This window comes from Coregonus clupeaformis, chromosome 31 (assembly GCF_020615455.1).
Source record: "Coregonus clupeaformis isolate EN_2021a chromosome 31, ASM2061545v1, whole genome shotgun sequence".
Lineage (NCBI taxonomy): Eukaryota > Metazoa > Chordata > Actinopteri > Salmoniformes > Salmonidae > Coregonus > Coregonus clupeaformis.
In genome coordinates, this window is record NC_059222.1 from 6,060,894 (window position 1) to 6,087,600 (window position 26,707).

The 26,707-nt window shown below is 42.2% G+C and overlaps 4 protein-coding genes and 1 pseudogene across 4 annotated transcripts in view; all 5 read right to left on the reverse strand.

Moving 5' to 3' along the window:
• LOC121547063 (anthrax toxin receptor 1-like) overlaps positions 1-7,912 on the reverse strand; it is a 28,649-nt gene extending 20,737 nt beyond the window's left edge. The window contains exon 1 of the mRNA XM_041858160.2: positions 7,188-7,912. Coding sequence (XP_041714094.2) covers positions 7,188-7,348 — 161 coding nt within the window. The 5' untranslated portion in view covers positions 7,349-7,912. The remainder of the gene's footprint in view (positions 1-7,187) is intronic.
• A 4,242-nt stretch (positions 7,913-12,154) lies between these two features.
• LOC121547064 (retinol-binding protein 3-like) lies at positions 12,155-14,942 on the reverse strand. Its single transcript, XM_041858161.2, has 4 exons — positions 13,673-14,942; positions 13,284-13,474; positions 12,941-13,083; positions 12,155-12,803 (listed from the first exon to the last, which is right to left on the reverse strand). The coding sequence occupies exons 1-4, from the start codon at positions 14,855-14,857 to the stop codon at positions 12,475-12,477; spliced, it is 1,848 nt and encodes a 615-aa protein (XP_041714095.2). The 5' UTR covers positions 14,858-14,942; the 3' UTR covers positions 12,155-12,474.
• A 1,526-nt stretch (positions 14,943-16,468) lies between these two features.
• Positions 16,469-18,737, reverse strand: LOC121547911 (annotated as a pseudogene).
• LOC121547065 (retinol-binding protein 3-like) lies at positions 18,544-19,434 on the reverse strand. The gene has a single exon (XM_041858162.2). It carries the CDS (start codon positions 19,083-19,085, stop codon positions 18,828-18,830), a length of 258 nt encoding a protein of 85 aa, XP_041714096.2. The 5' UTR covers positions 19,086-19,434; the 3' UTR covers positions 18,544-18,827.
• Positions 19,435-24,501: 5,067 nt separating this feature from the next.
• LOC121547066 (growth/differentiation factor 2-like) lies at positions 24,502-26,537 on the reverse strand. Its single transcript, XM_041858163.1, has 2 exons — positions 25,730-26,537; positions 24,502-25,545 (listed from the first exon to the last, which is right to left on the reverse strand). The coding sequence occupies exons 1-2, from the start codon at positions 26,067-26,069 to the stop codon at positions 24,650-24,652; spliced, it is 1,236 nt and encodes a 411-aa protein (XP_041714097.1). The 5' UTR covers positions 26,070-26,537; the 3' UTR covers positions 24,502-24,649.
• Positions 26,538-26,707: the final 170 nt, after the last annotated feature.

Here is a 26,707-nt window from a genome sequence, read left to right on the forward strand (position 1 = left end):
ACAAGCAAGATTTCTGGCTCTCACAGACCTGTAACTTCTTCTTTAAGAGGCTCCTCTGTCCTCCACTCGTTACCTGTATTAATGGCACCTGTTTGAACTTGTTATCAGTATAAAAGACACCTGTCCACAACCTCAAACAGTCACACTCCAAACTCCACTATGTCCAAGACTAAAGAGCTGTCAAAGGACACCAGAAACAAAATTGTAGACCTGCACCAGGCTGGGAAGACTGAATCTGCAATAGGTAAACAGCTTGGTTTGAAGAAATCAACTGTGGGAGCAATTATTAGGAAATGGAAGACATACAAGACCACTGATAATCTCCCTCGATCTGGGGCTCCACGCAAGATCTCACCCCCGTGGGGTCAAAATGATCACAAGAACGGTGAGCAAAAATCCCAGAACCACACGGGGGACCTAGTGAATGACCTGCAGAGAGCTGGGACCAAAGTAACAAAGCCTTCCATCAGTAACACAGTACGCCGCCAGGGACTCAAATCCTGCAGTGCGAGACGTGTCCCCCTGCTTAAGCCAGTACATGTCCAGGCCCGTCTGAAGTTTGCTAGAGTGCATTTGGATGATCCAGAAGAGGATTGGGGAGAATGTCATATGGTCAGATGAAACCAAAATATAACTTTTTGGTAAAAACTCAACTCGTCGTGTTTGGAGGACAAAGAATGCTGAGTTGCATCCAAAGAACACCATACCTACTGTGAAGCATGGGGGTGGAAACATCATGCTTTGGAGCTGTTTTTCTGCAAAGGGACCAGGACGACTGATCCGTGTAAAGGAAAGAATGAATAGGGCCATGTATCGTGAGATTTTGAGTGAAAACCTCCTTCCATCAGCAAGGGCATTGAAGATGAAACGTGGCTGGGTCTTTCAGCATGACAATGATCCCAAACACACCGCCCAGGCAACGAAGGAGTGGCTTCGTAAGAAGCATTTCAAGGTCCTGGAGTGGCCTAGCCAGTCTCCAGATCTCAACCCCATAGAAAATCTTTGGAGGGAGTTGAAAGTCCGTGTTGCCCAGCGACAGCCCCAAAACATCACTGCTCTAGAGGAGATCTGCATGGAGGAATGGGCCAAAATACCAGCAACAGTGTGTGAAAACCTTGTGAAGACTTACAGAAAACGTTTGACCTGTGTCATTGCCAACAAAGGGTATATAACAAAGTATTGAGAAACTTTTGTTATTGACCAAATACTTATTTTCCACCATAATTTGCAAATAAATTCATTAAAAATCCTACAATGTGATTTTCTGGAATTTTTTTCCTCATTTTGTCTGTCATAGTTGGCGTGTACCTATGATGAAAATTACAGGCCTCTCTCATCTTTTTAAGTGGGAGAACTTGCACAATTGGTGGCTGACTAAATACTTTTTTCCCCACTGTATGTTTCCTTTCCCTAGTGTGTTATACAATTGATAGATCCTCTGACTATACTTATATATGAGAGAGAGAGCGAGAGAGAGAGAGAGAGAGAGAGAGAGAAAGCGAGAGAGAGAGAGAGATCGGGGTAACATTAGGAAGACTGGGATAATTAAAACAACGTGTTGGCTTTTTATCTGCTGGGGGAAGCAGAAAATATCCACCGAAGATCTTCAGTCCAGTTCCTTGTCTGTCAGCCCAAACAGATGACAGAGGCCAAAATAGTTCAGCAACATCAAACTCGAGGGACTGGTGAGGTCAGTGCTCTAACCAACTCCTTGAAAACTGTCCTGGGAGTAACAGACAAAAGACTAAACAAGATGACTTATGCCAGGCCGACACTACACGTCTTTCCTGTAGTTTTTTGTCTTGCCAACGTAGTGGTGCGCCCACTAAACGATGTGGCACAGACCGGGGGGTCACACACTACAAGATTCTTCACTTGGTCGTGATGATTCTCGAATCCAACGCTGTCTCGCTAAAACAAGGATGTGATGTGATTAGATAGCTAGAACGAGCTGTGGCTCAAAGCAGCTTCATAAACGTTTTCAGTCAAATATTCACGCTTGCCATACAGAGTTCAAATATCTAGCCAATACATTTTGAATTGAATAACATTGTGCGTAAAGAGCTTGTCAGAGCTGTAACGATTTGACACTTTGGCAAGTACAAACGCGTACTAGTAGTGGTCATCGCTCCTGCTCGAGAGTACACATTCTGGGTGATGCGATACAACGTCATCATCTCACTGGCTCCTTCTCTGGAGAGCTCTCATTGGCTATTTCTGATCACCATTCTCAAATCTTGTTGTTGCATTTCTCACACTACAAGAGCTACAACAGCTCCTAAGTGGTGCAGCGGTCTAAGTGGTGCAGCGGTCTAAGTGGTGCAGCGGTCTAAGTGGTGCAGCGGTCTAAGGCACTGCATCTCAGTGCTAGGGGTGTCACTACAGACCCTGGTTTGATTCCAGGCTGTATCACAATCCGGCCGTGATTGGGGGTCCCGTAGGGCGGCGCACAATTGGCCCAGCGTCATCCGGGTTTGGCCGTAGTAGGCCGTCATTGTAAATAAGAACTTGTTCTTAACTGACTTGTTTCTAATAAAAAAAGAACATTGCAGATTTTGTGCCCATCAAACATGTTTGAAAATATCTGGACATCTGGGACTGCTCAAAAACGGGATCGGTATCCCTCAGATTGCGTCTCTGACCCGCTCACATTAAACGAGCGACGGTGACGGCCGCGTGCAACGACATGGGGATTTTGTCTCCAATCTCAAAAACTTGTCTGGGGCTGCTAAATTGGGGCCAAAACCATGTAGTGTACACCCGGCTTGACAGGCTATGGTCTCAAGGCCATAAGCAACAACTATGTCTCTAGTTTTCTAGAGCATTTGATTTGATGGCTGTAGCTGTACTGTTTCCAAACACCTCAGGGCACTCGGGGAGGCAACATGCACCATCTAGCAACGCTAAGCAGACCATGCCAGGACTGTGCAGGACTGTGCTAGATGTCAGAGAGAGAAAGCATTCATTCTTTTAAACACATAAAAGCCTGGACGACCCGGAGTAAATATATTTTATTTTAAAATCAAGCCTTTCTTTCTGCTGACTATGTGAAAATGCACTGCTAGAACCAGCAAAATGAAGTGAGTCAGAGAGAGAGAGAGTGAGTGAGACAAACAGACAGAGAGAGAGGGTTCAGTCAGTCTGGGCCATGGGTCTAGCCGATTACATGTGGGAAAAAGCTCCGTCAGACCAGGCGCTCAGTAAAGGCGATGGGCTCTGCTCTCACGCGTGTTGAGAGGAAAATCCAACACCATGAAGCTAGTGTCACATTCCACCCCAGTCTGCAACCAATAATCTTACTCCAATTTAACTGACTATGCATAGGGATTTGTACAGAGAAACCACTAACCTACTTTTAGCTTGAGGCCTACTTGCTGTGTCTAGGCCCCATCTGCAATCTATCTTTTCTCTCTCTTACTCCCTCTTTTTCTTGGATATTTTGTCTCTCTCTCTCCTCTCTTTCTTCTTTTTACACTTTTCTCTGGGTGCAACATTTTCTTCTCTAAATAAATGACTGCCATTCAACCCCTTTAAAATGTCTGTCTGGCTCGGGTCCCTCAACACGCTGGGAATACTAGACGGTATGATAACATTTAACAAGGCATTTATTCCTGCAAAACACATGTGCCAAAGGCTACTTCTGGCGCTTTATGGAGGCCAAAGCAGCACCATGGTCCTGAAGAGATAAAAAAGCACATTCCATAATGAGAAGGTTTTGACATACTGTATTTAAATTATTTACAGACTTCAGCTGTAGTCTGGTTGGCTTGGACTTTTAAATTATCATGACTTAACACCCAACTTCAATGTTGGCCTGTGAGAAGAACAAGAATGATGAAGACTTGAAAAGGAGGAACAAATGGCTGCTATATGCAGCTACCATTGGGAAAACACAAGTGCCAAACATAACTGTTTCCATTTGTCCCCATCGTTTGATCAGTGTTGGGTCGTTCCATATGAATTCAATCACTTTCTGACCGCACCCTTTTTGATTTGAACGGAACCTTCCATACATGTTTGCCCATGGTAGAAGTGGTCAGAAAGTGACTTTTTGGAACTGAATGCAAAAACATTCAGGAGATAGAGGTGCTCAAAGTTTACCCATTTTACATACCCCACCCTACCATTAGACCTCCATGTCTTCATCACTGAAAAAGATAAACGGTTGAGTTTGATATCATTTGAAAGCTTACAAACAGAGTTGTCAAACAATTGTATAATTTATTGAGATGTTTTGTTATATATGAACAATTATGCAATATTTTAACCAACAGCAATTATGTAAAAATTTGTAAACTCAGATTTGTCTCATTTTCGCATATGTTGTACCTTAGACCCTAATTTACATAATATGAGGTGTTTGTGTTGTGCCTGCCATTGGTTGAGACACAGCATACTCTTGAATACAGGGTGAGTGTCATTTCAATCATAGAAACAGAAGTAATAGAATGGACCTATCCCTTCAGGTCACTGCAATTTAGCTGGTAATTTCAATTTTAACTTCCAATTACAACCAAAAAGATGGCCGCCGGTCCACCCACCGTCGAATGTCAACTTGAATGGGAATGTCTAATCTAGTATCTGTATTTCTATGATTTCAATAGGTTTCCTATGGAAGATTGACAGTATAATTTAAAACAACAGATATTCCCACTCAAATCCACATTAAGACTAGCTGTCGCCATTGGCGTCGGCTAATGGGGATCCTAATAAAATACCCTGCAAAAAAAAACATTATCTGATGTGTGAACATTCAACCATCTTTGTGGTAGCCTACCATTTGAAAGTTGAAATTTCAATTTTATACACATTTTAGTACATTTATCAACCAAAACATGACTGACACCCACCCTGTATTCAAGAGCATGCCGAGTCTCAACCAATGGTGGGCACAACACAAAGAACTCTGATGATGCAAAATAGGGTCTAAGCTAAAACATACTGTATATGAGCATGAACAAATCTGAGTTTACATGTTTTTAGATAATTGGCTTTATAGGTTAAGAAAAGTAAAATTTGTATTTAAAAAACATTTTTTTCAATAAATTATAAAATACTTTGACAACCCTGTTTGTAAGCTTTCAAATGATATCATACTCAACTGTTTATCTTTTTCAGTGATGAAGACATGGATATCTAATGGTAGGGTGGGGTATGCAAAATGGGTCAAACTTTGAGCACCTCTATCTCCTGAATGTTTTGACATTCAGGTAAAAGAAAAGTCACTTTCTGACCACTTCCACCACGGGTAAACATGTATGGAGGGTTTTGTTCAAATCATTCAGAAAGTGATCGAAATAATATGGAACGACCCTGATATCAATGCCAAGGAGGTCAAGACATACAGTACAGCTGTGGAAATCCTCTAAAGCATCAGAGCTTCTAGCGTCATCATCCTGTTTCCTATAAACAGTGAATGTCCCATGGGCCAGTGTTTTTGCGTCCTACAAGTGGTAAATGCAGGTGTGGCAGTGACAACTAGTCTAAGTGAGGACAAGGAAGTGATTTTAGCAGACCAAAAGTAAAACTAGGGTGTTTCCCCATACCATCTGATGAGAATTAGCTACAGTGGTAGGGAGTGTGTTTTGAGGATTTTTATTATGCAGAACATTTGGCGTCAGTACCGGTCTGTGGTGATAGAAACTTGCCTAAAACAATCCCTTTGTGTTGTGTTCCTTATAAAACAGCAGGATAGGGCCTACCAGTTTGATTCAGCACAAACTCATACCTCAGTAGGCCTATAGTACACCACAACATAGGGATAGCTTTGAGTTGGTTCTCTTTGATCCACCATCCATTTGGACCCTGACAGTAATGATTCATGATATCCACATAGTCCATTTTCCTTTATTCAGTGCACTTGGCTGAGGGAGATTTTTCCATAAACTAGTCGTGAAGCCTACAGGACTAAGAAACTTGAGACCAAGTTGTAGTAGCCTAGTTGTAGCCCTATGCAGCATGACAAGAGTCAGGAGTTTTTCTCTGACCTGGCCTGGAGAAAAAAACTCCTGGTCCTGTAGGATATACAGTAAATAACGCCCAGAGTTTTTCCAGCTCAGGTCTGCTCAGGAAAAACTCCAGACCCTAAACATGACCCAGTAGCCAAGCTACTGTACAAAGGGCTATGTCCTGTTAACCTCCACACATCCTGTTAACTTAATCTTAACCAGAATATGGTCTGTGCATCTAATAAACAGCTCAGGCCTGAGGGATGAGGGGATGTCACTAATGAGCATTCGGTTGTTTGAAGTCAGGAATCTCACCAACATCCACATCCAGGGCCACACAAGTTTGTAGACATATACATATATCAAGGTTTAATCATACATCTTCTATGAGTTGTGTTTGTATATGAAATTATATATAAAATATGCTCAAATCTGATCTGATCTATTACATAAAGCGGCTAGGCTTAGGCTATAGTAGGACAGAAAGGTCTCTCTAGTCTACTTTTTTCTCCTGGGACAGTGAGAGAGGCCTGCTGCTGGTCTAGAGTAAGATGTTGGAACCACAAAGATTTCTCCTATGTGGGTGGAAAGGAGGAAATGCATGGTCACTATGAAAACTATACTCCTGAATGTTAGTTGTAGTCATGTACAGGCAGTACAGACTGTGTCTTATACCCCATTCTTTCATGTGAAAAAGGAAGTAGTGGACCTTGTAAAGATTCCTGAGGGCATGCACAGACATGCTTCCCCCATTAGGACAGAGGAAGAAAAAAAGATACAGAGAAGTAGATGATCATTGCTTATTCACCTGACTCTACCCAGAGTCAGCCTCCTACTGCATCACCACACACACACTACTGTCTGTTCAGTAATGACTTAATGAGGTGAAAAATGAATTCATCAAGTTAATTTGTGAGCAGCCTATTTAGATTCTGGGAGAAGTCTTTATCCCTGGCCTGTGCAAAAATAATAATTAGAGGTCAGACTATACAAAAACAGCTGTAACAGCTGGAATAGTGGATTTGCATTACAAATTCTTTGTAAGTGCATTAGCAGTCTGCAACGTTGTAAAAACACTAAAACGTTTTTATTTTAACTTTTTATTTGGCTTGAACAGTGTAGGTTATGCTATTAACATGTGTGTAACCAGGGAGGCTTGGCATCTCAATATAACGGTACCCTGGGTTTATTTAGTCTATGCAGTATAATAATAAATATGGCATTTAGATAGTAACTTACTTGTCAAGCACAAAATACAAGTCGAAAGCCCCTTGACATGTACTTTCCTCCTCTTCTTTATCTACTTCTTGCTCTTGTTCAGCATTTACGGCTGCTAAAGTGAACATAAAAAATCCAAGGAAAAGTATGGCAAGCGACATTTTCACCAAATACCTCGCCATTGTTCCCCCCGAAAAGTTAAATTCCTCCAAAAGCTCAATCGGAAAAAGTCAATGCCGTCTCACATCCCCAAACGTTTTTTAATTACTTCTCTAGGCAGAGATACTGATAACAAAACAAAACACGGTCAAAGCTGTCGGAGATTGTTGTTGCGCTCAGTTTCCAAACATTACTGACTGCCTGCCTCCTGGCAAATATTGGATGGGCGATGAGGTCGAAAATACCATAAAGCTTACGGCACTTTGTTCTCCTCGGAAAAAAATGAAAAAAATTCGTTCAGAGTGATTTTACTATCCTATATAGACAAATAATCCTTTCATATTCGTCTGAAAAAAAAGAATAAAAATCGTGGAGTAGGCCTATTTGATAAACACATCCAAACGTTTCAGTGGGTTAGAATAGATGTGGATAATTTACAAAATGCACGTTTCCTGTCAAATTGGCAAAACGAGTTTTTGTTAAAAAAGCAAAATGGAGACGGGCAATGCAAAGCAATGTTAAGAACTGGGAGCTTGGGACAAACTTGGCTGAAATGAACCAGGTTTCATATTTCTTCCAGGAGAGAAAAAAATTGGTCAACGTTCCACCTTGCGCCTCCCTCTCAAGAAGCTAACTTTGGAAAACAGCCCTATGCATGGACAAAGAAGTGATGAGCTGAGCATCCACTGATGTAGTAACAGCAAAATCCCATCTGTCCTGAATGTTATTGTAGCCTAATAACTCAACTTGGCAATACAAATTTAAGCATAATTGACTAAATCACTATGTAGGCCTACTTTGTATTTATTTGATAAACAAATCTCATTGCTAGGGCTTCCTATTTCCTAATTAGACCAGTCATCTGGTGGGCTCACGCACCAGACAATTTCTCAGGTAATGGACCATTTGCCTACCTCACCTGTAGTCCTTAGCCCTAACACAGGTAATGGACCATTAATCTACCTCACCTGTAGTCTCGCATGACCATCCTTTCAAGGCTAGCCTACCAGTAGCCAAATGCTGGGAAGCAGTGTTGCCAACTCCTCAGTAAGGAAAGTAGCTATTGGCTGTCCTAAAAGTCGCTAGAAGTCACTAAATGACGTCATCACCTAATTTGCATAGTTGGCCATGTGCATGTAATTGTGATGGACACTGTAGGATAGAGGAATAACGTCGTGGGAGAGACAAAAAGTGAGTAAAAAATCAGCTGCATCCCTGAACTTCCAAATCTCACTCCAGAAGCCCAGTGTGTTTTTTGTCTCATTCCATTTACTAAGATGGATGGCACGCCATTGCTGGAGAATCTTGTCTATCTCTGCAGGGGATTAGCCAAGGAGCTTGGCTATTTTTTCTATTTCTCCAGGGCTCTTATTGTGCTTTAGAGTTTCCTCCACATTACAAACTGACATGGACTGCAATGCTTCGATGTTGTCCGGCAGTCTCACCCTCAACTCATTAGTGAGGAAGATGGTGAAGGCTACACACCGCTTTCGGACATTGTTTTCATCCTCAGGTGCAAGGTGGAGCTCAGCTGCCTTTGACTCAAAAAGGTAACCAAGGTACGGTTTGGGACTGATGTATCCATCTATTGGCCCTTTGAGTACATCAACATTTGCCAGTGGATTCAGCACCCTGCTGCTCACAGACTAGATCAGGCTAACCAAGCTGTCAAGTAGCTTAAGAGGATCTACTTGCTCTCCCTCAAAAACCTTGATGGCCAACTGTACCTCACCCAGCACTGACTTCAAAAAAGTCAGATACAATATGTTTTGAGGATCACTGTACATGGATATAAAACCTCAGCCGTGTAGCAGTGTTCACTGGACTTGGTGACTGCGAAATGCAGCCTAAGCTCCTCCCACTGGTCCAAAATGCATGAAACCGCTGGTTCAATGGAGAGCCAACGTGTGGCACACACCTTGGTTATCTGTAAACGTTTCTCCCCACAGTTGATGGTCTCACATATGGCCTTGTAGGCCTCCCTGTGCTTTGGAGACACTGAAAACCAGTTATAAGTCTCTCATACCAAGTACTCCGCACTACGGGGGATGGTGTCATTGGAAGCATGACTTACAGCAAGCTGCAGAGAGTGGCACACACAGCGAATAAGAACCAGATCTTTGAGGCCATACTCCTCCTTCAGCACTTTATGGACCCCATTGTTAATCCCTGTCATAACAGAGGCATTGTCAGTCCATATCCCCAGGAGTTTCTCTTTTTTAAGACAACACTTCTCGAGGAAAGCCACAACAGCTCGGGCTATAGATTTGGCATTTCCTCCCTCCAACTCAACAAGCCCCAGCAATGTTGATACAATTGTCTACTTGGTGTCACTAAAGTACCTTTTCACAACACCCAGGTACTTAGAAACACTTACATCCGTGGACTCATCGAGGAGGAGGCTAAAACGCTGGTCACCCACATCTACGACCAACTTTTTCAGAAAGTATGGTGCTAGAACACCATTAATCATTTCTGTGCACTTTATCCTGTGCATTTTGAAGTGGGTAGCAGCAGTGGAGTCTGAGAAAGCAGCTCTACATGCTTCTCCAATGTGATCACATGCCAGCATGTGCAGTGGTCATTATTTTTTTTACTTACAAAAGTGAAATAGGTGTATTAAATGCTGTTGTTCAAATGCACAGATAGCTTTATATATCTTCTCAAATAAACTGCCGGTAGTTTAAAAACTTGGCATCATATTTCTGTCATGCTGCTCTGTTGACAACTCCAACCACCTCGCTCCCTGGGTATTCAGCCAATCAGCGGCCGCCACTGCTCTCTACTTTGACCACTTTGCTGCTTTGCATACTTTTACTACAGCATGTATGCCCTCAATGTTAAATGCATACTTTAGGTATACTTCCCTAGACAAAGAAAGTTAATTTATTTATTCAGGATAAAATCTTACTCACTGTAAATTAGCCTAATTATACTGTATTCCAACACAAGCAGCCATCTGCCCAATTATTTTTAAGCATTATTCTTCACTAAGTCTTCACCCTTGTTTGTTTACTGGCCCTACCAGTTAATTACCTCATTGGAATGAGGTGCCTATGTAATTGACATGTAATTACACAGTTAGAATAACATGCAATTGCTGAGACTGTAATGAACGCATAACATGCTGATTTGCACATTCTTATCTTCTCTCAGTTGCCTACTGGAGGTTCTCAGTGTAAATATTGAAGAGCCATAACATGCATACAGTACACGCACGCACTCACGCACAGACACACACAGACACACACACACACACACACACACACACACACACACACACACAGCTAAAGCTTCTGTTTGTGGTCTGTGAATAGCCTCCTTAGGGGTAAATCCTAATGGCTGGGACCCCTTGCCCCTTGGCTCAGCATGTGTTTATGTACAGTTATTCCCTTACTTACTGGATCCTGTTTAATCCTTGTGTTTTGAAAATACAGGTCTTGTGCCTGCCAAAAGCTGGCCCACTCACTATATATCCGCTCTCAGTGACCAGTATCTGTGTGCCTCTGAGATGTTACAGCTTCATTTCTGTTAGAAATTAGCTGCACTTGTCACGCCCTGACTCAGGGGACGCTTACATTTTGAGTCAGGGTGTGTATATTCCTTGTTGTGCTTGTTCTATGTATAAGGATCTAGTATGTCTAGTTCTATGTTGGCCGGTGTGGTTCCCGATCAGAGGCAGCTGTCGCTCGTTGTCTCTGATTGGGGACCATACTTAAGCAGCCTATTGGCACTGTCTAGTTGTGGGATCTTGTTCCTTGTAAGGTATGTTGTGTGTTCTACCTTGGACTTCACGTTTCGTTTTCTTTGTTGTTTTGTCGTATGTTTAAAGTTTAATAAATATGTACGCATATCACGCTGCGCCTTGGTCTGAACCGTCATTCAACGAACGTGACAGCACTGCTATCTTCTGGATTGAATGGATTCACATCCCAGTGGTTGAATAAGACTGTAAAGTGTAGATTGAAAAAAGACAACGGGAGTACATTGTATTGTATTGGTTGTACCTCCTCCAACATAATGCTAATACACTATGTTTGTGATAACAGGCCAAGTTGAAACTGTAGGAAGCAACCAGAATGGTTAAGCGTTACTTGAATTGAGAGACTTGCTCTGGGAAGGTTTTACATTCTAATCTGAATGAATAGTTGTACTAAAATGTTTTTGCTGCAGGGCTGAAATATAGTTTTATCTCACTGGTTTGCTGGTATGGATTATTACAAGAGGCTGTAACTTAAACTTGTCTAACAATGGGTGGGATTGATTCCATTTTAGGTGTTAGTGTGTTTAATTGCGATCTTGAGAAAATCTGGTTGGATTTGTAGTTATTCCATTGTGGGGCAATAACGTGTTTGGTGTTATATAATATAATAAGCAGCTTGGTTTTCTTGATCCACTCCTAACCTCTGATCCACAACATATATACTTGTTATTCTTGTGTTCCCAATGCCTTCATTGTGTCCCACCATTGGAATTGATACGACCCAAATTGCCTCACATGGCAAGTCACTATGTATGGACACAACACTTCTTCCCATACACAGCAAAAAGACCCTGCATCAAATTTGAGAATGCACCCCCAACAGACAGAACAATTTGTTTGTGAAGGTCCTAACAATGGTACTTGAAATTATATAAGAATATCATAGGAAACACAAATATGTTTCAGCATTTGATTCAATGCACCTTTTTAAGCTAGTTTCAGCTTTCATGTTCTTGCACAATTTACAATTCACATTATTTTTGACAGCCAAAAATAGAAGCTGCTTTGACAAATCATAGCCCCAAGGCCAAGGGCTAGTGGATCAGTAACACAAACACATCCATAGTTTATGAACCACTTCTTTAAGAGTCACATTTCAGTATAGCATTTAAAATCACTCACACTTTCTTAAATCCTTCTACAATCACAGTAGTTTTCAGAAGTAAAAACTATAAGTAAAAACCAACACAATCCTGTTCAGAATCTCTCGCATATTCTTGCAAAATGAGAACACTACAACAGGCTACAGAAAGAAGGCTTAGGTGCAGAGGCTGGCTCCCTATAAGTGGTCAATGAAGTGCATTGAACTGTACCCTAAATACTTAGTTCCTCTGAGAACGTAAGATCCTAAACCCCTTTGGCTGCCAACATCCCCGGTCAGGGAGTTCACTTCTTTGTGCCGGCGAAGTGCTTGTTGAGGATGCCCTTGGCGGTGTCCAGGGCTGCGTCGGCTGGCACAGGGATGTGAGGGGTGATCCCGGCCCCCTCCCAGGCGGGGCCCTGGGCTGTGTCTGAATGGGTGGTGGGAATGCTCAGGAACAATTCACTCTCGCCCACACGGAAGTTCTCAGGGGGGTGGGAGGCGCCGTTGGTGGTCTCGCCCACGATCATGGCCCGGCCATGCTTCTTCATGATGTAGACGAACTCCTCGGCGGCGCCGGCCGTGGCCCCGCTGGTCAGGATGATCAGGCTCTTCTTGGTGCCGTACCTTGCACCTGAGAGAGAAGACGAGTCATTTTTATACCTGACATTTTTTATTCTGCTGACAGCCCACAATTTTATTCTGCTTTAGCCAAATCGATAAACTCATTATACAGTAGCCTACACGTCATGAAACTGGGAAGTTTATTACCAGTGAGCTCAGGCAGAGACCACAGCTCCTTAGTGGTGCCAGAGGGTCTGTCATACAGTTTGTCCAGCAAGACCTGCTTGTCTGCATCAAAGAAGTAGGAGCAGAAGCCTGCAATGGCAGTGGTGGGTCCGCCCACGTTGTTCCTGCAAAAACAATTTTTCAAGCTCATGCAATATGAAAGATAAACATTTTGGAAATAAAACCTTTCCCTGTGGTTCAACTGTCCCCATTTACCCCAACTAAATGGTAATCCACTCTCTAACTCTGTTCATCTTAGTGAACATAAATATGTTGCTATGCTCATAATTTGAGCTTTGATTTTCACTATGAAGAGAAGTCCTACCTGAGATCAACAATCAGAGCATCAGTGTTAACAACTTTGTTCCACACATGCTCCACGATGATCTGGGCAATGGCCTGAACCTCCTCGAAGTCACCAAACATGTCAAAGCGCAGGTAGCCAATGTTGTTCTCAAACAGATCCGTGTGGAAGGAAACCTTGATCAGCTCAATAAACATCTCTGGAGATGGGTTCTGAAATCAACATAAATGTCTCAAAAATATTCCCCATAATTGATAAGCAATGTTATTCTACTGTAGTTCTACTGAATTCAACAGACAATTATTTCAGGCAAATATTCATTTAAAAAAAGTTGCTCTCTGGATTCACATAAAATAATTCTCAATAGCTAAATGTATTACATAGGCTACAATACAACATTAATTTCTTACCATTAGTGGCAGGGCTGGGATGTTATGGGTGGTCTTCAGGCACTTGTCTCCGGACAGTGTCATGAGGTCAGTGGAGAGTTTAGTCTCCAGCTCCACCTTTGAAGATATCATGTTGTAGTCACTGCTCGCTGCCGCCAGCTTCTCCGCAACGTCCGCTCCGACATTCTCAAAGGCGTAGTTGTCGGCCACCAGAGCGCCAGTAGCCTCAAGAATGGCAGGGATCTCGGCACGGAGGTTAATGATCTTAATGGCAGCGGCCAGGGCATCTTCAGCATCGACCTCAACATCAGGCATCACGCCGGTGACCTCCCAGGACTTCCCTGTGATGGGGTTGATGGACTTAGCCGAGGGCACTGTGACATAGAAGTCGGTGTCCCCAACCTTGATCTTATCGATTTTCACAGACCCGCCAGCGGTTTTCTCCCCGACGATGGTGGCCCTCTTGAGGTTCTTCAGACAATAGGCAACGTCCTCTGCAATTCCCTTGGTGTTTGCACTGGTCAGGATGACGAGAGGCTTCTTGGTTCCGTACCTCTCGCCCAGCAGTGTGGGCATGGACCACAGCTTGGTGGTGGTGTCAGTGGGACGGTCATACACACTGTCGATGTGAATCAGAGGTTCGGCGTCAGTGAAATAAGACACAATGTATGGGATACCCGACAGATCCCCGCTGCCTGTGTAGCGGAGGTCAAAGATCAGAGCGGACGTGGGCAGGATCTTGTTCCAGACCAGCTCCAGAAGGAGGGTGCCAATCTTGTCGGCCAACTCCTCCCCGATGATGTGGTCGATCCTCAGGTAGCCGATGTTGCCCTCCAGGACCTCCAGCTTAATGGAGCTCTGGAGCACACCGATGAGCTGGTCCGGGGGCAGGGGTGGCAGGGCAGGGGCCACTGCGGGAACGTAGTTGGGCTCATGGGAGATGACCAGCCGGGGGTCATTGATGGTGCTCTGGACCCCGCCGGTCAGGACGGAGGCGAGAGTGTCAGGGTCGGGAATGCTGAGGATCTCTGTGTTGCTGCTCGCAGCGTCAATGGCCTCCTGCATGCCAGTCAGTTTCTCCGGGGAGCAGTAGTTGTCCAGGAGAATTTTAGCCATGCTGATAATCAGGTCGGGTGCGAAAGTGCTGTGGACAGCAACATTGCTGAGGACCAGCACCGATGCCAACAAGAGGAGATACCTTGCCATCTTGGTGGGTTTCTAGATAGCAGTAAACCACAGTAGTAGCCGCTCTGCGGTGGAATGTCCGTCTGCAAAGTGGTCCTTGGTCAAATGAGACTGTTCCTCCTGAAAGGTTTCTGTTAACACACACATAAGAGGATTTTCCTCAACATAAACCTTTAATCGTATTATCTTGAGTGCTTCGGTAAGACAATAACAAGGCAACAATGTAGGTGCAACATGTTGCCCAAGATGTAGATGATAAATATATATTTGTTGCTTTGCGTGTGAGGTAAGGTTTGACTAGACACAGATATCAGACACAAGATTATGCTTGGTAGAAATATTCAGATCACTGTATGTGTTGTGCATATTTTTCATTTGATGAATAAGGCTCACTGATTGAAGATCAGCGTTAATTAAAAATATATTGTTTGCTAAATTAATAAATTATTTTTGTTGTACCTTCAAATTAGGCCTGTTGGTCAGCAAGTTGATGTGAAGTGTAATGTTACCTGTAACTGTATATTTTGACAAAAGGTCCTTATACCATACTTAGGCTTATAATCTCTCACTCATGCTGCACATGATCAATCAGCATTATACAAAGAACTTAGAATTTTAAATAGTCAAGTCATCTACCCCCTCCCCTCTCTTAATGTGCCGTTGGCTGACCCTAAACATTATGGTCTATAAATATCACACTGACTTCTGAATAGTTCCGTCTCAGGTAATAATAACTCACAGGTTTATTCAACAGTTTATTCAACAAGTGTTGATTAGAAATGGAAGAAAACTTCAGTTAGATTCAACCTACTACATCAGTGTAAAATAGATAATGGGTGTTTCCTCTTCTGAAGCTATATGACCTCTATTTGGTCATGACACTATTCACAATCAGTTGAAATGGATTTTATTGATGCTATTACACAGTAGGAGAACTGAGTACAGTAGTTCACTACCAGTTTGTATGGGTACTGCTCCCTCTACTGACTGGCTGAAGACTCTTCTACATTATGGCAATATTATGTTTTACTCGCAACATGACAAATTACATGACTTGACAAATGACAAAAAGGACAAATAACAAATGCATTAACAGATTAATATAGAAGTATAAAGTATTTTCATGAATCAAATTACATACATGATGATAGTATAATGAAATGAAATATCAACCCTTTCTCCTCACACATATTTAAGCCAACACACATGTAGCCCAGCGAGTTAGCTACATCAAAGAGAGACAAAAATATTCATGAAATATGAACAAGAGGATTTATTTGTAAATCTAATCAAATTTCTCATACAAAATGACACACAGGAGTTTTAGTCAAATTCATCGAAGGCAACTCATTTCATTCCGGACCTGCAACAGTCAGGGATCTGTTTATTACATAATTTTATAATCATGTGCAAAAATAAATCTTTCAAAAGGTGCCTTAAGACTTTCAAAAAGAGAACCAAAATAGTTTTCCTGTTTTCTGTCAACCTTATTGTTGTTGTTTTTTTACAAGCTTCGGGGTGGTTATGTTATACCACAGATAAGTCAGAGTTCAGAAAAATAATTAATAAATATAAATATAATATAAAAATAATAATAATTAATAAATAACATTTCTGTTAAAATTACACACAACAAAAAATATAATTCACAAATACAGGACAAACAAAGTAAACATTTAAAGGAAAGAGAAACAATAACATGACAACTATTTCCCCTTCATTTGCCTCGGCAGCAACGTGTGGCTCGACCCCGGAGACACTTCACACCTTTCCAGTAACATCACTCAGGACCACCTGGTTAGGTATGGAGGCATATCTGGTAGGTGGCACTGGACAGGGACCCTCCGATGGTCGGCTCCCCGATCACGTCACCCTGTTAAGGTCCTTCATGGTCCGCGTGAACGCCTCGGCAGCCGACCCCATCATGTGACTAGTGAGGATGTAGATGTCCTTGGTGGAGCCGTACCTCTGACCCTGGATCTGAGGAATAGTCATGACCTCGGTCATGGTGGTTGTGGAGTGGTCAAAGACGGTGTAGAGGTGCCTCAGGGGCTCAGCATCGAAGAAGTAGGTACAGAGGAGTGGGATGGCTGTGGTGTTAACACCTGTGTTGTATCTCATGTCGATGATCATTGTGTCCGTGTTCACCAGCTTGCTCCACACCAGTTTAATCAGCTGAGGGCCGATGGCTCTCATCACTTCTATGTCTGCCATCATGTCGAACCTGAAGTATCCCACGTTCCCGGGCATCACCTCGATCTTGAACAGCGCGTCAATGATGTAACCCACCTCCTCAGCTGTCGGGATTTTTGGCATGTCATGCAGACACTCGGGTTCGACGTCGCAGTAGAATATGTGCAGCCGGTGGTCGCCTGACGTCTCCTGGAGGTCAGCTGTCAGCTGGGATGACGTCTCCTGGAGGTCAGCTGTCAGCTGGGATGCCAGAGACTCATAGTCCACCACCGATCGATACGAGCCCTCAACCCATTTAATGAGCAGCACTCTGCTGACCTTGTTGGCGACCTCAGGGATGGCGTGGTGTATTTCCAGGAGCTCTCCTGTCCCCTCCACCAGTGAGCAAACCTCCCTGTGAAACTCTATGATCTCATGGGTGTGGTCAACGGCCTCCTCAGCAAGCACTATGGCGTCAGGGACCACGCCTCCACCTAGCCAGCACTCCCTGTTGTTATCTATGATGTTTATGAAGGGGACGGTGATGACAATGTCCCGGATGTGATTTCCCCGATGAGGGTGCCACGGTGCAGTGACTGCATCAGATAAGCAAATTCCTCCCCAGCACCGGCGGTGTAGTAACTAGTCAGGATGTACACTCCGCGTTTAGACCCATAGGGTGGGCCTGGGAGGCTGGAAAGAATATTAAACTCAGTGGTGGTGTTCTGGATCCTGTCATATATGGTGAAGAAGTGGAACTGTTGTGACGGGTCTTGGAGGAAGGAGAGCAGGATGCCCATGGAAGCTGAGGACCCACCTGTGTTGTATCGCAGATCGATGATGAGGTTCTCTGTGTTTTTAAGGGGCTCCTAGATTTTTGGGGCAATCTGCTCTCCTAAGTTGGCCATCACTGACACATCTCCAAACTTGTCGAAGCGGAGATAACCAGTGTTTCCAGTTAAGATGCGTACTTTGAAGACTGTATCCACCAGGTTCCTGAGAAATGCTGGATTGTCTGGTATGTTCTCAGGTTCAAAGTCTTCCTCAATGATAACTGGGTGATCTTGGGTCAGTTTGACCATCAGACGAGGGTCCTCTGACACAGTCTGTAGTTCGTAGTTGATTTTATTCGTCAGGTCCTCCTCTGAAATGACAGAAAATAAATCTGTGGATTACAGATGTTAAAGGAGAGCCGGTACTTTGTCTGTGAATGAGTAGTACTGCCTGATGATGTCAGAGACGCTCTGGACAGCGTTTGGAATGGCACTCCTGACAGCCAGTAGATTTTTGGCATTGGCAACAGCCTCCTTGACATTGATATTTACAGAGGGAGATACTCATTTTACATTTTAGTCATTTAGCAGACGCTCTTATCCAGAGCGACTTACAGGAGCAATTAGGGTTAAGTGCCTTGCTCAAGGGCACATCGACAGATTTTTCACCTAGTCGGCTCGGGGTTTAGAACCAGCAACCTTTCGGTTACTGGCACAACGCTCTTAACCACTAAGCTACCCTCCACTCACTGACCTGGCCACTGGAACTGTGATGTAGAAACCAGAATCTCCTATTCTTATCTTCTGCACTTTCACTGACCCCCCAGCTGACCTCTCTCCAACAATGATAGCCCTATTCAAATGCTTCAGAGTGTAGAGATTGCCTCAGCCGCTCCAAAAGTATGCTTACTGGTTAATATGATGAGGTCCTTTTCCTTTCCATACCTCTCTCCCATGATAGATGACATAGTCCACAGCTCCTTAGTGGTGTTAGAGGTTCGATCGAACACAGTGTCAACGTGAATAAGGGGTTCTGGGTCGGAGAACTAGGAGATGATGAAAGGGACTCCGGACAGCTCCCCAGCTGTGCTGTAGCGCAGATCAAAGAATAATAAGGAGGCGTGGGTGACCTTGTTCCAGATGTTGTCCCAGGGTGGCAGGCCAAGCTTGGCGGCGGTCTCCTTCCCTATAATGCGGTCGATCCTCAGGTAGCCCACGTTGTTCTTAAGGACCTCCAGCTTCACAGAGTTTCTGACCAGACGGATGAGCTGCTCCGTGGGGAGAGATGGGAGAGCAGGCGGCATCACTGGGACAAAGTTTGGCTAGAAGGACACAGTCAGCTGAGGGTCATTGAGTGTACCCTGCATGCCAACCGTCAGCACAGATGCCAAGGTCTTTCGGTCAGATATTTTGAGGATTTCTCCACTGTTGATGGCTTGCTGAATGGCCTCCTGCATGCCGACCAGATTCTCAGGGAAGCAGTAGTTGTCGAGTAGAATTTTCGCCATATCCAGCACCAGAGCTGGCTGGAAGGAAGAGCTGGAGTAGAGAACATGGCAAAAAAGCACCAGCAACGCTTGTGATAACCGACCTACTGCCATTATTGTGGAGAATGTTATATTTGATCTGCGTTATCCTGCTTTTTGGTCCATTCATTCGGAGGGACAGTCCTTTGTTAGGAGAGAATGTTTTCACCGGCAGGTTTCAGACAACAACAACAACGACATAAGAAGCTTTTGTTCCCAATAAACCTTTAATCGTATTATCTGCGGTGCATCCGCCAGACAATAACAGACCAAAAATTCTCAAATTGGAGATAATGTAGGTATTTGGGTATGCCACAGGATTATTTGAGTGTACCTTTTCCACTTTTACTGTATTTAATGTGTTTTATTACTCTAAAGAAAGAGGCTTCTGTCTGGATGTATTTAGTTTTGGGCATCAAATCAAATCAAAAAACCTTTGCATCCCATATTCCTTATTAGAATTTCTATGATATGCTCTACCATGTCATGCACATTCTCTTGAAAAAAAAGGATGAGATAGAGAAAAGAGATTAGAGAAGCTTATAGAGGTGAAATGCTACCTGATTAGTATGAAAGCCCCATGTGAAACTCACAATCACGTGAGGCATTGTGATTCGACCAGGTGGATATAAGGGTCAGGCTTTGTGAGGTCATGTCTGGGGCGAGTGGATGAGATTATTACACAGTTTGTGTTCACGTGTGGACATGTGATAAGCCACCTTGAACACAAGATTCAGGATGAAAACCAAAGATTTAGCAGCAGTGATTATAAACATGAACATGGACTTCCATTAGTTTGAAAATACTTACACTATATATTCACCATTTACATTGCATGTTTGCATCCAGATTTTCACTCCCCGATTTTAGTGACATTTCCACTGTGTTCATTTATCAATGTTGAATATAATTTAAGGTTGAGTGAGTTCAAAACTGAAATGAAAAGGCATTCAAATACAAGCCTTACAACACTGGGAATTTTTACACATAATTACATAACTACATATCATCTAATGCTGCAGCACAGTGTGTACCGTTAATCTCACTTTAACTTCTAATACCCAGTCTTACATAAGCCTGTCTGGCGATTCTTCGTGACCAATCAGGACCTGGAATCCACTCCCGGTGCATGGTTCACTGTGTCATTTAAGAGGGCATGTTTGGCACTAATATGTAGTGGACGTCATCAGGGGGAGGAACTAATTTAGGCAATTGTGGTCTCGGTTAATTAGGCAAAAATCAGACGTCACGTAGTGTTTTAATGGAAAGGTGGTATATTAAGACTGGGCTATATTTGTTTTTATTTTGAAACGGTGATGTAAGTGTCTACATCTAGACTTTTTCATCCCCTCCTGACAAACACTTCATTAGGAGGGGAACCATCACCTCTGATTAGAATACATTGATGTGTATTGATCATAGATAGACATCGCATCATTGCGTCTTTCCCATTATGGCGTTTGTAAGATCACGGGCAGCGCCATTTTGAAGTAGTCCATTTTCTTCTTCTACTACTTCTATGAGTTGGCAAACAAACAGAAAGGGTGCATAATGCCACCTGGAGTGTGTTGTTTGAACAGGTATAAAGCTAAGGTTGGCGATTTACTGTCACCTGCAATTATGGAACGTTTGCTCATGAGTATAATTCATTGGCTGATCCCTCCTGGTGACCTGGATGGAATTATGTGATCCTTCCTTAACCCATAGGAAGTCCCACCTAGTTGACTACTTCAAAAAGGTGAAAGTCCTGAATGGTGCTGCCCATACTAAAACAGTCACGCCTGCTCCCGCTCCCCCTCCCTGGTGCTCGAGGGCACCAGGCTGCCCATCATTACGCAAACCTGTCACCATTGTTACGCGCATCTGCGCTTCATTGGACTCACCTGGACTTCATCACTGTTTAATTACCTCCCCTATATCTGTCTGTTCCTCAGTTTGATCCCTGTGTCTGCATTAATGTCGTTATGTTTCCCCTGTCCAGACGCTGTCCGTGTTTTGTTCCATGTCTGTATATATTTAATATTCACTCCCTGTACCTGCTTCTCGTCTCCCAGCGTCTGTCCTCACAAAAACAGGCTTTTGGGCACTAGAGTCCTTTATCTACCTCGATGGTATTGCTTAATGTGTGACATGTTCACAACTGAAATATGGTCTGGTTTTGATATTTTGAGATCAGCATTTAACATTTTAGTCATTTAGCAGACACTCTTATCCAGAGCAACTTACAGTTAGTGAGTGCATACATTTTCATACTGTTTTCATCAACATGTACTTATTAAGATGTGTGTGCAGTATTTGCGTTGAATAATTACAAAGATAGTCAAAAGAACAGAAAATGAATGGAGTGTGATATATATATATATGAAATAAATAATCAATTCGAACCAATTCTTTACTTTATAGAACAATTATACATTCAAATGAATACAGTCACAAAAATACACTCAACGTTTTATGAATGTGTTGAGACAACTGTTTATTGTCCACCTGTAGAGTGTGCTCTTTACACATAATTCAAAGAAGAACTTCCCCAAAAGTTGAACTTTATAAATTCACATTGAATATTCATATAGTAGTACAACTGCAGCACATAAATGCACTTTTATGTAATAGTGCAACCTTTACCTATAATCCACAGTCTCTGATTATAATATGAAACTAATTAGAACAATCCATATTTAATTCAAAGCAATAATTTAGAAGTCATAATCAGAAATGTCCTGTTATAAAAAATACTTTAAAATTCTAATACCATAAACATGTAGAGCAAGATAATCCTCATAGCCAACTGATAAATAAACAACACTATGTACAAACTCTTTAGATATCATGATACTTTTGTTATAGATATCAAACTATAGATGCACACATACTTAATACAGATGTAGGATCTTAATTTGAGCCAGTTTGCTACAGCAGGAAAATAATCCTGCAGCAACAAGAAATGTGAATTATGTGGATTATAGTTAATGGATATTTTTGTACGGGTTGATACATTTTTCATTAGGGCAAATCAAGTGTGAAATGTCAAAGTGGAAATTACAAACTTTAGAAGCCTTTTAAACACTCAAATACACTACAAGTATGCATTTCCTGCTGTGCAGGAAAATCCTCAGCAACAAAAGAGTGATCAAACTAGAAAAGTATATTTCCTGAAGAAAATGTGATGTGCATGCTAGCTGGTGAAGGATCGATTGATTGATAGGATAGCCTGAACATGTGAAAGTTGGTTTGGTGTCTCTAGCTTGAACAGTTCAAGAGTTACTGTTTGTGGGTTATTTTATGTAAATGTATGCACATTTATATAGTTATAGTTTATAAAAGTTGTAAAGAATTGGAAGTTAGGATAGCCTGAACATCTAAAAGTTGCTTCGGTATCTCTAGCTTGAACAGTTTAGGACTTACTGTTGGTGAGTTATTTTATGCATATTTATTTAGTTATAGTTGATACATGTGTTAAAGATTTTAAAGTTAGGATAGACTGAACATGAGAAAGTTGGTTTGGTGTCTCTAGCTTGAACGGTTCAAGAGTTAATGTTGTTGAGTTATTTATGCAAATGTATGTAAACTTCTATCATTATAGTTGATACAGGTTTTCAGGTATCTGAAATTAGGATTGGCCAAACATGTGGAAGTTGGTTTGGTGCCTCTAACTGGAACGGTTCAAGAGTTAGTGTTAGTGGGTTATTTTTTGCACATTTATGCTAATTTATATAGTTATAGTTGATTACAGTTTTGAAGAATCTGAAATTAGGATAGCCTGGAAATGTGAAAGTTGGTTTGATGTCTCCAGCTTGAACGGTTTAAGAGTTACTATTGGTGAGTAATTTTTTTGAAAATGTGTATAATTATAGTTGATGAAAGTGTTTAAGAATTAGAAGTTTGGATAGCATGAACATGAGAAAGTTGGTTTGGTGTCTAGCTTGAACGTTCAGGAGTTACTGTTGGTGAGTTATGTTATGCAAATGTGTGAATTTATAAAGAATTGGACGTTAGGATAGCCTGCGCATGTGAAAGTTGGTTTGATGTCTCTAGCTTGAACAGTTCAAGAGTTACTGTTGGTGAGTTATTTATGCAAATGTATGTACATTTTTACCATTATAGTTGATAAAAGTTTTTAAGAATGTGATGTTAGGATAGCCTCAACATGTGAAAGTTGGTGTGGTGTCTCTAGCTCGAACGGTTCAAGAGTTACTGTTGGTTCATTATTTTATGCAAATGTATGCAAATTAATATGATTATAATTGATCAACGTTTTTAAGAATTGGAAGTCAGGATAGCCTGAACATGTAAAAGTTGTTGTTATCTTTATCTTGAATGGTTGAAGATTTACTATTGGTGAGTTCTTTTATTCTATTTGATGCAAATTTATATAGTTATAGTTGATAAAGATCTTAAAGAATTTGAAGTTAGAATAGCCTGAATGTTTTAAAGTTGGTCTTATAGCTTAATTGGCCAAAGAGTAGGACCATTTTAAATAGTTACCACTGTATTACTGTGGATCTAATTCAAACCCATGTTAATTTATGCAAATTTAAAATGGTTATACTTCAAAAATGTTTAATATGATAAAAAATCTGAATTCAATCTATCTAAATTGGGTCAGTCTGAACATCTCAACGTTAGTTTGGCGTTGATAGCTTAAACGGTGTAAGAGCAGTGGCGAATCCAAATACTTCCCATTCAAGCCTATGGAGCTTTTATTAACATTTTAAATGGTTTAGTTCAAAATGTGATCAAAATTGTAAACACAAGCAATTGAAGTTGCGTCAGTGAACATCTCAACGTTGGTTTGGTGTTGATAGCTTAAATGGTGTACGAGGAGCTACACGCCCAAATTTCAACATGTAAATCTATGGCACTTTTATTGCCATTGAAATGCATTTGGAGCTCATTTAAATATCGTTGTAGTACAACAAGTATAAATAATATCAGAAATATTTTTGGGGCAGTCTGCACATTTGGACGTTGGTTTCGTGTTAATAGCTTAGGTCGTTTAAGCGCTAGAGCGAGCAGAATAAATCAAATAATAATGATAATAATAATAATACGAGTATGTAAGAAATCTAGAGTTGTGTATTGCTTTGCATGCACACCTAATTAAGATCCTACATCTGTAGATCCAATTTATGATCTCTTTTGTTTTCTAAAACCCTAACAAAAATAATGATAACGCTCATAAATAATTTATAAATATTGTATTATAGGCTTTATTGCAATTCTAGACAGACTGTGCATTTGTTGAACATATACTAAATAAAATAACTAAAATGCATCTTACAACAGGAATGTACAGATTTACAGTAAGGGCTAAAGGGGACAACCATGGCTGTTACCTCTCACTACCTACAGCCACACTCTGCCACCTTCATCTCCTCGTACAGGTGTCGTACAGTGATGACACCATTCTCCTGGTACATGACCGTGATGGGGTCCAGTTTTGTGGGAACGCAACACGCCATGTTGGCTTTTTTGGGGTTCTTGAGATTGACCAGGGTTTGGATGAGAGCGTGTTTGGAAGGGGTCATGTCGTCAGTCAGGGGGTAATAGCACACCCCTCTACATTCAAAGGCGTCATACTCAGGGGGCGCTACGATCCACTGGTCCCAGCCGATATCTTTGAAGTTGACGCGCATGGAGGTCCGTCGGCAGTAGTTGGTGTCCGCCTGCCTCTTCCGCCTGGGGTGTAAGTCCACGGGGATCTCATTGTAGTCGGTCCCTTGCCAGTCGCTCCCTGAAAAGAGCGTCTCTTCCTCATGAACTATCATCTCCCTCAGCTCCTTCTTGGCCTCTCTCTTCCTGCTCCCCAGGTCGTCAGAGAAGACGATCAAAGCAGCTGATGTGTTATCCCTCACACCCACACCCACATCCAAACCTCCACCTTTGAAAGGCCCACAGTCCCACCTGTCGACCACCACTTCAAACTCACTGGCCCCACGGACCGATTTGACCCAACTCTGGATGGCAGTGGTCACATCAAAAGCTTCCCAAGAGTGATGGGTCCCAATGACCTCTTTCCCATCCACAAGGTGGGCTGTGGCCTTGTTTCCTTTATACTCCACTTCATAGATCTTTATGGAAGCCCCGATCCGATTGGTAGAGGTTGATGTTGTCCTATTATCCAGCAGGGTGAACAGCCTGAGTTCCGCCATGGTGACCTCTTCGTGATTTGGGACAGTTACATTGAACAGAAGTCTGTGTTTTGACTTGGTGCCATTTTTTTCAGAGTGACTGACATCTGCAAAAGTAGGCAAAAGGTATACATAGTTTCATATTTGATATCACTTATTTGTATCAATAGCCTTAGAGGCGCACAGGCTTAATAAGCATACAGTACTAACCTATTACAGTGTCTACATATGTAAATGTTGTGATCATTGATAAAACCATAAAATTAATGTTTGACATGCCTATGTACATACCTTGAACGGTGAAGCTGCGGATGACATCAGAACGAGGCATAGAGGACGTGTCAGAGGCATACTTGTTGTACAGTTCAATCATGAACGGCGGTGGGTATATCTTGCTGTGCTCTTGTGGGACATCTGATAAGTTGAGTTTCCTCAGAAACTCTTCCTTCATGGTTCCCAGAAAGCTCTGTAACCTGTCCTCCTCTTCGACCAGGTCCTGCTCAGAAGTCCCAGAGAAGCCCTCGGGATCTTCACTTTGGAGGACATCGTTCAGTGGTTTGCACCTACAGGACCCCGTGGACACCAGCAAACTCAGACACATCTGGAAGAGGAAACGCCTTGAGTACTGCATCTTTAGATCAGATCCTTCCCAATCAACACGTTTTACCTTCCCAATTCCCACTATGTATTTAAAACGGACTTTGGGTGACAATCTGTTGAAATTGAGATTCTTCTATGCTAGGGCTATAGTTCTGGGGTCTGCTCCCATGCTCTAGAGTAAACAGTAGGCTCATGTCAACCGAAATAGTAGCACGGCCATTCTTATCTCGACCATTGATGCCTTGTTTTAGGCTTTGTTATCATTAGCGGGCTTGGAGTTAATGAAGATTCTGTAAACATTTCACAGACGCACTGCGATAATGAGAGAGAAGCTGGAAATTGTGTGGCTACTGACAAACACTTTACTAAATTCTTCGCTCTTGCTTCCCACACGCGGGTCAAAGCTGAGGCCAATGGAAATCAAAATGTATATGTTCGGAGAGGCAGTGAAATACATTGTCAGGGTTGGGGAGTAACTGATTCACATGTAATCTGATTATTAAAAAACTGTAACTGTAATCAGTTACGTTACCAGCAAAAATATTGTAATCAGATTACAGATACTTTTGAAAAACTAGATGATTACTTATTGGATTACTATTGAATTCAGAAAGGATGTTTGTGAAAAAATACTTAATGACACCTTTCTGTTTTCTCAATGACATTCAA

What these genes read in the sequence shown, in the direction of transcription:
- LOC121547064 (XM_041858161.2), bottom strand. Translation starts at nt 14,857, where the DNA reads ATGGCAAGGTATCTCCTCTTGTTGGCATCGGTGCTGGTCCTCAGCAAT. An exon ending in GCTCTGATTGTTGATCTCAG is followed by an intron (nt 13,084 to 13,283) that starts GTAGGACTTCTC and finishes TTGTTTTTGCAG; the next exon opens with GAACAACGTGGGCGGACCCA. An exon ending in GTCTCTGCCTGAGCTCACTG is followed by an intron (nt 12,804 to 12,940) that starts GTAATAAACTTC and finishes CTTCTCTCTCAG; the next exon opens with GTGCAAGGTACGGCACCAAG.
- LOC121547065 (XM_041858162.2), bottom strand. Translation starts at nt 19,085, where the DNA reads ATGCCGCCTGCTCTCCCATCTCTCCCCACGGAGCAGCTCATCCGTCTG.
- LOC121547066 (XM_041858163.1), bottom strand. Translation starts at nt 26,069, where the DNA reads ATGCAGTACTCAAGGCGTTTCCTCTTCCAGATGTGTCTGAGTTTGCTG. An exon ending in CCGCAGCTTCACCGTTCAAG is followed by an intron (nt 25,546 to 25,729) that starts GTATGTACATAG and finishes CTACTTTTGCAG; the next exon opens with ATGTCAGTCACTCTGAAAAA.